Source organism: Leopardus geoffroyi, chromosome B1, assembly GCF_018350155.1.
Source record: "Leopardus geoffroyi isolate Oge1 chromosome B1, O.geoffroyi_Oge1_pat1.0, whole genome shotgun sequence".
Lineage (NCBI taxonomy): Eukaryota > Metazoa > Chordata > Mammalia > Carnivora > Felidae > Leopardus > Leopardus geoffroyi.
The window spans coordinates 59364741-59378667 of record NC_059327.1 but is presented as its reverse complement, the minus strand read 5'-3'; the positions used below and the strand labels follow the sequence as shown (position 1 = coordinate 59378667).

General features: G+C 38.4%; 2 protein-coding genes across 6 annotated transcripts in view; one reads left to right on the top strand and one right to left on the bottom strand.

Annotated features, from left to right (window-relative positions):
• The window catches only part of PALLD (palladin, cytoskeletal associated protein), a 408001-nt gene extending 394698 nt beyond the window's left edge, over positions 1 to 13303 (top strand). For 4 of the 5 annotated variants that reach the window (XM_045463501.1, XM_045463512.1, XM_045463536.1 and 1 more), the window contains 6 exons: positions 1195 to 1289; positions 3197 to 3329; positions 6103 to 6310; positions 9120 to 9285; positions 9814 to 9947; positions 11100 to 13303. In XM_045463501.1, the coding sequence (XP_045319457.1) occupies positions 1195 to 1289; positions 3197 to 3329; positions 6103 to 6310; positions 9120 to 9285; positions 9814 to 9947; positions 11100 to 11272 (909 nt within the window). In that variant the 3' untranslated portion in view covers positions 11273 to 13303. Of the gene's footprint in view, positions 1 to 1194; positions 1290 to 3196; positions 3330 to 6102; positions 6311 to 9119; positions 9286 to 9813; positions 9948 to 10107; positions 10154 to 11099 lie in introns of all 5 variants that reach the window. The other variant, XM_045463523.1, reaches the window with a different exon arrangement.
• The window catches only part of CBR4 (carbonyl reductase 4), a 97907-nt gene that overhangs the window by 7438 nt on the left and 76542 nt on the right, over positions 1 to 13927 (bottom strand). The window lies entirely within an intron of this gene.

Sequence of the window (13927 nt, the reverse complement as noted above, 5' to 3'; positions counted from 1 at the left end):
CCCCCCTCACGTAGTTCATCATCGGCTGGAACTCAGAAAGCAGCTCCTCAAAGCATACAGCACACCTTTGCTCCTGTCACCTGCCAGTACTGGCAACTTGGAATGAAAAGGAGATTCACTTGTCAATTCTGACTCTAAGTGCACATGAGGGCAGCTCATCCACTATGAGCTAGAAATCACTGAGTCTGATCATTAATAATCTGCTTATCATTTTTCCTCTCTTGCCGTTCCCTTCCGGCCATCATCAGAATTTAGAAGTACAGCTGCTCACATTCTCCTAAGATGTGAGAGAAGAAAATCACTGATTTTGCCACTCTGCTAGTAATCAGGGAAAAATTAAAAGAAGGGGCTAAACCAAAAAGCCAGAGTAACAGTGGTGATTTATTCATATCATCTGAGTCCTCTAAGTATTACTTTTGTCTATCCTAGGAGAACATTTATCAATTTTTCAATTTGACAAGCAACTTTAAGAGAGAAAATCTGAGAGAGAAAATATGGCTTTTCATTACACAGGCCCATATCATATGACCCCCCCCCCCACATATTTTAGATATTTAACTGCTTCTGGTTTTTAAGTCATGATTTTGCTCATTTCATGCGAATATGATGACCTATGTATGGGTCATTATACTCTCCTTGACACCCCCATGTGTATTCTCACATAATGTTCATTTTATCATGCTGGCATCTCTTTAATGTATGGTTTTTGGAAGAGACACTACTAACATTTAAAAAACATACTACTAAAAAGATATGTTAGAAAACTAAAATCATCTCGTTTGATTTCAGAATTAGCTACAACCAACAGATATTCGACCATGAAAATGGAATTATCGCAAGAGATAATGTCCCCCTGCCATAGTTCACAATCCAACATTGTGTCTTAGGGAGACCATAGCAGATTACAATGAATTCATGAAGGATTGTCATTTAAAGACCATTCTAGATAAAACAGTAAAGCTTTTTTAAGAGTCCTAAGTCAGACCTAGTCACTGAGTTCCTTAAATACAGAGTGCACTGAGGAGTTTAACTCAGGGAAAGTACATTTCTGAGAGGGACTGGTGTCATTACTAATATGGTCTATTTATTGGTTAAGAAATAATGTCTTATGGAGAATAGGACAGTAAACACGGTGGTGCTTGAAGGTTAGTTGTTTTGCTTGCAAACCATTTCTTTTCCTGATGTCTCTGACAGGGCCGCATCAGTTGTACGGGACGGCTAATGGTGCAGGCTGTAAACCAAAGAGGTCGCAGTCCCCGCTCTCCCTCAGGCCATCCTCATGTCAGAAGGTATTTCATACGTTGCTTCTCATAGGTGTTACTACGGTTTCATTTCAGTTATTACTATAAATTCAACACTACTAGAACCGTGATATGATATGACCCCAAAAGTGAACACAGTTGCAAGACAGAAGAAAGTGAATACAATCTTAAAATGATACATTGTACGGCTCCCTGATTATTCTTGTCTGCAATTCAGAAACGGGAAAGGAACAAACGGTTGCCAATGTCGCTAAGCCCAGTTAGATATACTATCACTAATTTGTTATTTGGGGCCCAATTTATGTATGAAGATATCAAGACTCAACCCCTTTAAATGGCAGCACATTAATGTGAAAATACCAGTAAACGATACACAGATATTCAAAACCAAACTTCTCCAACCAACAGCTGTCTAGACTGCCCATTACAAATTATTGCCACTAGATTTCTTAAAATCAGCTAGTTTCCTAATGTTCACATTTCAGTCACTTCTAAAGAGTTTATTTTAGATGACAGTTTTGTAGGCAAGGTGTGTCCTATTTTAAATGCTCAACAAATACTTGCTAACAATAGAGTGTGCTTTCTAGTCCTAGTTAACCCTGAGTTTGTGCAAGGATGTTGATGGAGTAACAGTAGGCAGAGACAAGGAAAGGATATTGCACTTAAAAAAAGAATATGGTAAGTCAACCAGCCTGTCATCTTAGGTTCCTATTTAGGTATTTTACACAGTATGCTCAAATAGCCCAGACAGTAAACTACAGGCCACAGATGCAAACACTTTTGGTGAAGAGAATGCATACTAAGTTAGGCTCACAGAAGGTAAGCACCAAACAAGTGGTGTTTCTACACCTCCTCGTGATTGGATGCACAGAGCCCTCTGTTCAACAATTTGGAAGACAATTCTGGCTCTGAAACACACGGGGGTTTAATTCTAACTTGTTTGTGGCAGTGTCTGTTCACAGGAACCTGTGCCTGTATGTGTGAACGTAAACACAACATAGTTAGTACCACATCCATGCTCTTGCATTTTTTTTCTTCTGCTTCGCTTGTGTCTTCAATACATTTAAGACTGTCCATGTGCCACTGTCTCCTAGGAAAGCATTTTGTTCATAAATTAGACCTGTAGTTAGAGAAGAGGAAACTACCTAAAACTGGGAATTACTGACCTATTAATTACACTGCTCTTTCATTTGTTCTACTTTTTCTGGTTAAATGTTTTTAAACTTCTCTTCTAGTGATTAGTGACAATCTTGTTCCTTTCTTACATCTTCCCTGCAATTACTTTAAATTTTATTGCTCTTAAAGGTGCCTCTAGCAACATATTTAAAAGTGAGAGAGGTATACAAAATCTGGAAGATTTGCACAATTTTATTTTAAAGCTAAAAAATATATAATTTGTTTTCCTGGTTAATATGAAAAGGAATTTTGATTGGAAAGATCTGAAATTCTTACAAAATAGTAAGAAATGTTAATTTCCTATAAATTTAAAATCATAGTGGGAAGTTGTAATTACTACTGAAAAAGGTTTGGCAAAAAAATGAGCAGCAGTTGCTGCTACTTCTCATATAGCTTTCGAAAGTATTTAGGAAAAAAATAGGTTAATATAGAGTACTTCATTTTTTCCCATTTCCCCTTTTATTCATATTAGCTCTAAGAATTAGGATAGCAGAGTTATTTAACACTAGAAAGTAGCAGACTATTAAATTTCTAATAAACTTGGAAATGAACAAGGTTTTGCTTTTTTGACTTTATATGTAAACTGTGTAGGAGTAAGAATCAGGTAAGGAAATTATATTATTGCTCCACATATTATTAAAAAATAAATGGCTGAGAGTCTGAAAATAACTTCTATCTTCCCCTCCCCCTCCCTCTTTGTTTTCTTCCTTTCCTTTCCTTTCATCTTTCTATCTGTTTATTATCTGTCTTGTGCTAAGGCCTCGTTCTAGATCAAGGGACAGTGGAGATGAAAACGAACCAATTCAGGAGCGATTCTTCAGACCTCACTTCTTACAGGCTCCTGGAGACCTAACTGTTCAAGAAGGAAAACTCTGCAGAATGGATTGTAAAGTAAGAGCTGGTTATTGCCTGCAAATCTCTGGCTTCCCTTCTCCCCTCACTGACATTACTCTTGAATTCCTTTTAGGGAAATTATGTAAGGTATACATACATCTTTAAAATGTTTTCCAGCATACATCGGGGAAAAAAATGAAATATACTAAATGTTTATATATTGTTTTGTCATTCTTTTAAATTTTTACTAAATGTTTTCTTTATTTAGAACTCTATATAGCATACTGTACAAAGTCACTGGGAGGTTTTTTCCCTTTAAGTTTCCAATTTTGTTGAAGTAGTAAATGTGTTAAATCTGTTACATGTCCTAATAATTTATCTTCATTCTTTTTTCATATAAATTTTGTAGTCATGTATCTACTCTTTTATTCCTCCCATTTCCAAGGTTAGAGTGACATCCTTCTCTCATCCTTTTTACAGCAAGGCTTCTTAACCCAGGGTCCTTGGGGAGGCAGCTTTCATTAGGTGTGCGAGTTTTGAAATTGCATACAAAATTATGTATATGATATAGCTTTCACCAGTTTCTCAAAGGACCTCAAGGCCAGAAATGTTTAATTACCACTGCTCTGAAATTTTTTTTGATTGTTTTGGTTTTTTGCCCCATTATTTAAGTTTTAGCTCTTAAATATGGAAAAGGTTTTTAAAAATTATTTGGGGTCCCTCTGCTGGTTCCGTCTGGGATTGCAGAACACAAATGTAAGGTACTTGAGTATTAAATCTAGGTTTATAGAAATGTGTTTTAAAAAGTACTCTTCACAGAAGTATTTTATTTTCCAACATAATTCTCTCTACAGTATAAGTACAAAAGTTGAGTTTCAGCATCTGTGTATTTATATGTATATTTTTGGTCTATAATTAATTCATATAGACTACCTGTAAGATGACATTTAACAGAGTAAATTTTATTTTAGTTATTAGATGATACCAAGGGATTATTACTTCATGTGTAAAAAGGTCTAAAAAAATCTACATTTTTTTAAGAAAAAAATTATCAGTATATGTAAGCTTTAAGAAGAAAAAAATCAAAGTAAGCCTTATATCACTAAAGCAACAGATAGATTTACCCCCAAAAAAGCACCACTCCCCTGCTTTTAACCCATTAGGTGCATTCCTAGACACCAACTACCGTTGACCTGGTACTAAGTGCTGAGGGAAAATGACTAATCCAATCCCTCTAGTAACAAATCTGCTCATCTCCCGCCTCCCATCCCCATATCAGCTCAGAGCATGTATCTGTTCAAATTATGGCCTGCTTATAATGACCTTAAATTTCTGAAATCAGGCCTTCTTTACACAACCAGAAAAGCTGGAATTAGAATAGGGGTAGAAGAAGTGGGCATTTTCCCTTTGCCTTTAATGTGATTAGGTCTGTACTGGCAGAGATGCACGTGGCACGTGGATCAGTGGTTTGAGAGTGCACAGTCACTCTGAAGCACTCTCCTACTAAACATACCATGACGTCAGTCAGGATCTAACCTAGCAAGGTGGCAGTGAGCAGTGCCACCTTATTTCTAACCTCGGGAAAGGCCTGGAGCCTGACCAGGAGTGTCCACTCCCTCCCCCTCCTCCCCCTCCCCCTCCTCCTCCTCCTCCTCTTCCTCCTCCTCCTCCCTCCTCCTCCTCCTCCCTCCTCCTCCTCCCTCCTCCTCCTCCCTCCTCCTCCTCCTCCTCCTCCTCCTCCTCCTCCCACCTCTAGTGACCTCCAAACAGGTAAAGCAGTGTATGTGGAGAGCTGAGGGAGAGCAGGTGCCCAGATGGAGAACAGAGAGCCTGCCCTCTCCGAAGCCAAGCTAACTACTGCTGTGTGTTTCCAAACTGTCTTCATCCTTTTAGCCAGTAATTTCAGTTTCCTTACTTTTTTCCCTTAAATTCTCGAGAACTTTGCTATATGTGCAGAGATGGGTATCTTATAGATACTCTTTTAAACGAGAGTATCACGCGGCAAGAATGGAACTTGGCAGAGCTGGTTTTTCAAAAGAATTATTTTACAGTCCAAATGACATCTTTTTGTATGCAATTTCCCACTAGTAAATCTGGGGTGGGGGTGGGAAAAAAAAAAAGCCTTCCTTAATGGTGCTTTTCTTCCCTTGGACAATCAAGGGCAAAACTATAAAGAGCTGACAGATGGCAACCATCCCTACCCCTTCACAGCACAATGTGTTATTAGCAATTAAATGTGCTTTTATCTGGTCTCTGGTCAACACAACTGTCATGCTCTCAGGATTTTATGTTTCCATTGTGATGCTAATTTGTTGAGATGGCTTTCTGGGTAATTTCATATTGCTCTTGTTACTTAATTTCAAAGATGATAAAATAATAATAGCTCTGTGTGCTGATGGATGCATTAACTGATGTCTCCATAGCTATGGCAACCCTTTGATAATAAGCTTTATAGTGTATAAATGCCAGCTGAGTGTGTTATTGTGGTTGGACACCTTTTTCCAAAGAGCTCAGCGCCCGGATCCCAGTAATCTTAATAACCCTGGTGAGGTAAGACAACAAATTTTGTTAAGTCCCCTGTTTTCCTTTTCTCTAGGAAATCTAAGAGATCTAAGATATCTTATAAGAGATCTAAGAGATACAAGAGATGTTTAGAAGGGAGTCCATGATTGTTCAGTAAGCCATTGAAAGGTTTAAGCAAAAGAGTAACGTGAGCCGACACTAAAACCCATCCTTATAGTACCAAAGGAGGAATCATGGTGGTTTCCCAGCTATTAACGATTTCATTGTTTCAGTATTAGAGAAATTTATATGCTCCTTTCTGGTTTAGGTCAGTGGGTTACCAACCCCAGATCTAAGCTGGCAACTAGATGGAAAACCTATACGCCCCGACAGCGCTCACAAGATGCTCGTGCGTGAGAACGGGGTGCACTCTCTGATCATAGAGCCAGTCACATCACGAGATGCTGGCATCTACACATGTATAGCCACTAATCGAGCAGGACAAAACTCATTCAGCCTGGAGCTTGTGGTTGCTGGTAAGCAAGTCTGTGAATTTTTTTCTCTCAGAATGAGTATCGGCTGTAAAAATGTAAATTGATCCTGCATTATTAACCAGTATGGAGAACACATAAAACTGCTGAAAAAAATAGAGTGTATCATCAAAGTAGCCAATTAGGACACAAGACTTACCAAATCAGAAACATTAATTGTTTTCAGTGTAGCCATTATTATTTATCTTTCCCTTCTCCCATTAGCCTGGCCAAGAGAGAGGAGGAATTTAGCAGCTGTTCTGGTCATTCTGTTTCTCATGTGTGAGTTGGCCTCCAGTGTTCCATAGAGAAGGAGCAATGGCATCATGGATTCCAGAACCAAACTTACATATAGGATTTGGCTGATGCATACAGTGCTACCCAGTTTTTAAAGTAAGAGGCATTGGCTTCAAAATTCAAAACTTCTAAACATTATCATTTACCCCCAGTGTCACAGTCATATTCAGATTTGCTTTTTAATGAATTACATACTATTAAATTTTGTAGAAGTACATAATGTTATATAAAGTTTTACCCTTAGATAAGGAAGGTTTATAGTATCCTTAAGAGTTGAGCATCTATTATCTGTTCTCTTTTAAAAAAGAAACAGTGTTTATTTCTCATATCCCTATTTGCAAGGTGCTTCCTAACCACTGTATCACCTGGCCCTCATAAAAGCCCTAAGAGATAATTAGAGCAAATTTTCTTGCTCATTTTACAGGTGTGGAAATGAGGGAGTGTAAGCGACTCTCCCAGGGTCCTATTTAATTAACTGAGGGCCAGATTCCCATAGTCTGTTGACTCCTAGTGCTCTTCCCCACATGATGAGTCTTTATTTCTCTTTCAAGAAATAAAATAGCAATGAGAATAAAGCCCAGGAGGTTGTGGCTAAAATCCTGGATAATGATGCTAATTAAGGCACCAGGACATTTTTCACACACAAAAGTCATAAATACCTGGGCTGTTGTAGTATGTCTTAACCGTGCTTTTAAATTTTACATCAAGTATTTGATATTCCTACACAACTAGGATCAATTTCATCCATTCCTCTAACCATCCCTCCTCCAACCAAAACCGTTCAGCATTCTCCTGTTTAATGTTCCCTTGGGTCATATCTGTCCTCAGGATGAGAGTTGAAGTTCTGAAAGACACAGGGATCCTGGTGTGCCTGGCCAGCACTTGCATTAGAAAGGTGGCGGTGCACAGCGATTACAGGTGTCATGTCTTTGGCGTCAGATCTCAGTTCTAATCCCCACTCTCGTCCGCTGGCTATGTCCTTTGGCACATATATAACATCTCTGCAACCCAGTTCCCCCATGTGTAAAATAGGGACCATAATGCCTCACAGAACTTTTATAAGGATTATGTCATTTTAAATGTTTATTTTCGAGAGGAGAGAGAGACAGCGTGAAATGGAGAGGAGCAGACAGATAGGGAGACACAGAATCAGAAGCAGGCCCCAGGCTCTGAGCTGTCAGCACAGAGCCCAACGTAGGGCACGAACCCACAAGCCGCAAGATCATGACCTGAGCTGAAGTTGGATTGCTCAACCACCTGAGCCACCCAGGCGCCCCAAGGATTATGTCATTTTATAAGGATTAAATCATACAAAGCTCTGTATCATCAGTTCCCTGTGTAGCAATGCTCCCAAATGGTGGATGTTCTTCCTACTGGAGAATGGCTTTGATGTTAAGGTTCATTTTATGCCTTGTATGCTCTTTTCAAACTGGGATCCAGAAAAAGAATATTGAGTGAGGTCTGGTCCCACTTTCCCTCAAACAGCCTAGGGCAGGAAACCATATGAAATACGGTTAATGAAATAAAAGTATAATCCTCTACATCATTCAAGGTCTTAGAGAGCCTTAGGTATTTGAAATTTTCAGGTAGAATTTTTATTCTCTTCACCTGTTTCTCCCCTAGCTGTTTTGCCTTGATATATTTGTCATCCCAAAGGAGAGGGTGGTTGATAAAAACATGCATCCTCAAGTTCATTATTGGGAGCTCAGAAGAAAATAATTAAACTTTATTCTTTTTCTGAAATTGTTTACACCTCAGATCTAAGAAAACAATTTCCCATTGGATAGTAATACTCAGAGTGTTATTAACAAATAGTTCTGACTTTTTCAGTCTAAGTCATAAAGTTGTCTCTTATGGCTTCCTTCCTTCAAGGTAATAATAAAGTTGTCTTTTTATAGCTTTCTTCAGAGAATACAAACCGGAGTTTATAATTTGGAAGATGTATATTCCTAGTTTATACATAACAATTTAAAGCTGCCAAATTTAGATAAAGATGTGTCCCCCACTTTTTCCCCCTTTAAATCCTATGGTATGTCTCATTTAAGCCAAGACTTAACAAATCTTCATAGCAGACATTTCAGATTGCAGGAAGGGAATCTGAGTGGATCAAATTCCTAGAAAGACTTGTTCTCCTCAGAGTCACTAGGTGGCGGTGGTTGGTAAAGGCTGCGAGTGCTTGGTGACATAATTAGTAGTGAAGCCATCCCAGATGCTAGCAATGACTTAGGAGTGTCATGCAGCCTGTCAGACAGGCATTCTGTGGACCAGATGGCCAGTGGACTGTGTGGGCCTGTCAGACTTGAATTAATTGAGGAAATAAATGAGTGGAATGAAGCATAGGAACCTTTCTTGGTAAAAGAATAATTTGGAGAGAGGACTAGCATCCTAACCACCTGAAGTGAAAAATGGTACCATAAAATAAAAGGTCTGTTTAAGCGATATTTCTAAAAGCTTCTGGATTCTTTATAGTGCCACTTTTGTATATCACTGATACATCATGCATCTCATGTTTCCTTAGCTAAAGAGGCACACAAACCCCCTGTGTTTCTCGAGAAGCTGCAAAACACAGGAGTTGCGGATGGGTACCCCGTGCGACTGGAATGCCGTGTTTCGGGCATGCCACCGCCTCAGATATTTTGGAAGAAAGAAAATGAATCACTCACTCACAGCACTGACCGAGTAAGGTGAGAATACACGATGACTTAACTTAATCCACACCTGCTCAATAGGCCCTAAGGATATATAAAGATGCACTTTATATAGCACATAAATCTGTGTAAGAGTCGTGCTATTAATGATATCAAAGACAAAAATCACTCTTCACCCTAATGTATGATTAAGCTTTTGGAAGGAAGCTCTAATGGCATGTGATGAGGCACATTCTAACTTAATTTCATCGTGATTTTTGAGTGTTATGTCTAAAAGAAAAGATTAATTCATTCGCTTCAGTGGCGATACAGAAACTATTCAGTGGGCTTTGTAAAGGCAATCCTCGACTAGAAATTAAGTGCGCACATTTATTCAACCTCTTGATGTCTGCTCTTCTCTCCCATTAACTTTAATGGGGCTAGCAGCCTTTCCAGAATAAGTATGACCCTATTATCTGCTACTTGCACAATTCTGTTTCTAATGATCTAATTAAAAATGATGCTTCGTGTCCAAAGCCACTCTTTAAAAATTTAGAACGCTAATGACTTTATCCATTTCTCCAGCATGCACCAGGATAATCATGGCTACATCTGCCTGCTCATTCAGGGAGCCACAAAAGAAGATGCTGGGTGGTATACAGTGTCAGCCAAGAATGAAGCAGGGATTGTGTCCTGTACTGCCAGGCTGGACGTTTACAGTGAGTGCCGCTTCATCTCATCTCATTGCATTTATTCGTTAAATCATGAAAAATTAGACATCGGGACAGCAAATCACATGACTTTTATATAAGCTTATAAACACCTCTAGCATTTTATTTGCCAAAAATTTCATACTGCTCTTTCTCTTTCTATTTATAGTTTCTCAACATTAATAGTGAACTACACCAGGAGAACAAATACCCAAGTATCATTCAGGAACTTTGCATTAGTAGCCAAATATGCATGTTTATTTCTCTGACTTTGGCTAGTCAGTTGTTGGCTTCCTTACTCAAGCATCCTTAGGAATTAACAGTAGGCAAAGACATAACCATGTTGTTCACATTTTCTTGTTACTGTGTTCTGCAAATGACTGCCTCTTAACATTTCTTCCTGTATTATAATCCTATCACAGTGTCTTCATGCACTCTAAATGTGTGTACCATTGATCCTGGAATGCATACTTCTTGTGGCTTAGCGCTTTCCTCCTTAATATACATTAAGCAGCTTAGCAATAGGTTTGTGTTTGTGTATGAATATTTGTGTACATGCATCCTGAATTTAAAGAAAATTATTTCTATTGAATTCACGGACTAGTACAATAGCATTATGCGATCTATTGACGTAAAGAAAACTACTAGAAAAAATTAAGAACTGATTTTCAAACTTTACCTCTTTTTGAATAGGAAGTAACTTTGTGAGGTTCTTCAAGGTTGAGTGACCTCAACCTTCCCTACTGCCCAGTTTTTTTCAATTGATTAGTGTTAAAAACATCCATCCAGAATACACCTATTGTAATTATTATAGCATTTATACATTTTGAGCTTTGAAGATTTTTTTAAGAGGGGAAGAGTTGAGAATTAGGAATCTGAGTGACTATTTCGAAAGATTTCCTGTGCTGCAGTAAATATTTAAAACAAACTACACCAAACTACTGCGTAGCTATTATAGTCCCACTACCCTGCAGTAAATCTGCAGCATATGAGGAAAATGCAAAACTGTGCTTAAATTTTAGGATTTCTACCATGACAAAGAACGTGTGTCTGGTACATATATAAAGACATACTGTATTTACTTGAAACATTTAAGTGCTTTCCAATTACATCTTGTTTATTTTAAAAATCTTATTTTTACTTTTTCCTTTTTTATTGTAGCCCAGTGGCATCAGCAGCCACAGAGCACCAAGCCAAAAAAAGTACGGCCCTCAGCCAGTCGCTATGCAGCGCTTTCGGACCAGGGACTGGACATTAAAGCAGCCTTCCAACCTGAAGCCAGCCCGTCTCACCTGACACTGAACACTGGCTTGGTGGAAAGTGAGGACCTGTAATCCAACATTCTTGTTAAAGCTGAGACACTGAAACAGCCATTGCCTTGACCAACATACTCCTTTGTCACATTATGTAAAGGGCAAAAACATACCTTTGACTGTAAGAAATAAACACCAAAATAATATTTTTCTTACTTGATATACCAAATTTAGAGTTTAAGTAGGTGATGCTAATAGAAATGTACACACTGCACAGAAAATTCACATTCATCATCCAATTTAAAACTTTTGGAATTTCTGTGATGAAAGCGACCTGAAATGCCAAAATGCTAATGGAAATCCACTGTTCAAAGGTAACCAGAATTTGTATTTTCAGACGTGCCTTTAAACACTAGCTATAGGTGCTACATAGCATGACAGTGTGGAATGCTTAACACGAGGCAGTTGTACAAGTTAATACTAAAATGACTCGAAATGGGCAACGTATTCAGACAGCTACAGTGAACCAAGTGCAATATGTGGGGATGAAAAGGAAGAGGAAATGACAAATCCAAGTAAATGCCTTGTCTTTGCAAATTGTTTTATATTAAATCATAAGGAAGGAATTACTTGCCTTAAATCTTATTAATATCAAGAGTTTTCTAACAAGGTTGATACCTTAGTTCTTAACTTTCTTTTTCTTTATGTGTAGTATTTTCTTTTCATGCTACCTTGGTAGGAAGCTTACTTACAGACCATATTAAAAGGCTAATTTAAATATAAATAATATAAAGTATTCTGAATAAAGCAGAACTATATTACAGTCCATTCCACGAAAGACACCCCACTCACCCAAATGGCCAAGGCATATAGTATTCAGAGGAAAGACGGGCCTGGAAGGAGTAGGAAGAATGAAGGAAAATGCTACCGGCACACTTACGTTGTATTCATGGAGATAAAAGTAGATGGGCGGGAGACATGATAGAGGCCAGGCTTTTTTTTGGTTTTCCTCAAAATTAAAGTATAGGTGGAAAAACACTGCCACTCAAAAGTCAGGGGATCTAGGGGCAGCTGGGAGATTGGAGCACATGTGCTATGGAAGTTTCAGTGTGTCTGAAGTCTGTGTAGTAGCTGAAGAGGTTAGATGTGTTGAGCAAGTGGAAAATGGGCCGAGACTGCAAGATTGGCATCAAAGAGAAACTGCCTGTGGGAGCTAGTCTACTCGAGGGAAATGGATTCTTGGGAGAGACAAAAACAGGTTTGTGCCACAATCTATTTTTTTTCCCAATGACACCAATATGGTGAGTGAAAAACATTGGTTCACTTCCACGCTGCCATGAAACCTTGCCTTAAGAAGGTGCTGGGTTCTGGGTAGTTTGTAAAGACATCTCTGCAAAGACAGACTGCTTTTTGAATGCATATTGATCCTTGCAACAGCTAGATTGAGAGGATTCTGACCAGACTTGATGGCTTTAAGTCGGAACCAATAAACTTTAGAAAGGAGAAAAAACTATTTGGCCGGATATTATGGTATTATAAGACATGAGGTTTTAATGGTACTTTGCTATGAAAAGAAAACACTGTATTCCTTATGCAAAACACATATATCTTTCATTATTTATAATAAAAACGTTGAACTGTCTTAGCTCAGTTAATTCAATACGTAGTATTTTTAAAAATAATTTTATATCCGTGTACCACCCCATATATTTCATATTACTGCTTCACATGTACAGCTTTCTACTTCTTTGTAAGAGCACCAACCAACCAAGTTTTAAATGATTCATAGGCTTAATCACTGGGTGGCAGATGTTCTTTGCAGATTGGTGCAAGTTTCTTTGACCACACTTAATATGCATTGCTAGTATGGAATTTAAGATATCATACCAAGTCTTTCATGGACCTATCTATATTGTAGAATTATGACTTACGTCATATCTTACTTGCCAAATTTTTCTGAATGTGACTGTTTGCTAATTTGCTGGGTTTGGGGTTAAGTAGCATTATTTGCCACCTTTTATGTTGTATTTATAAAAAAAGTACTATCATACTACTTTGGATTGTTGTGCTGGTGTAATGTGGATTTAACATCAATAAATATTTAACAAATAATAGTTGCAATTTTGTGAAGCAAAATATTCCATTGGTGTAGTTTTATATTGGGGCTGTAATTAGTACAAACTTAGAAGCTTAAAATAACGTTTATTAGCTCACAGTTCTATAGGTCAGAAGAGCTGGGTTCTGTGCTCAGAGTTCTAGAAGGCTAACTTCTATCAACACATCCACGGGACTACATTCTCATCTAGAGCTCTCCCAAGCTCGTTTCTTTGCAGTTGCAGGACAGAGGTCTCAACGTAATCTGTCAGCTAGGAGCCACTCCCTACTCCTACAGGCCACCTGCATTCCTTGCCATGTGGTCTCCTCCATTTTCAAAACCAGCAAACAGACTCTCCCTCAGGACAGATCCATCCCACGCCTTGATCTTGTAAGGAGCCCAGCCCCTTCTAAGGGGTCACCTGATTAAATCAAAACCAAGTGAATACCTCTCTGTCCTGAAAATCACCTGGTTTTTTTTATCTAATTACATATGCAAAATCTTTTCAAAGCAACACCTCAATCTGTGTTTGATTGGATAACTGAGAGAAGGTGTGTATACACCAGGAGGTGGGAACATTGAGAGCCATCTTAGAATTCTGCCTACCACACCAGTTTATATAAAAATTTCCTCTAAAATCG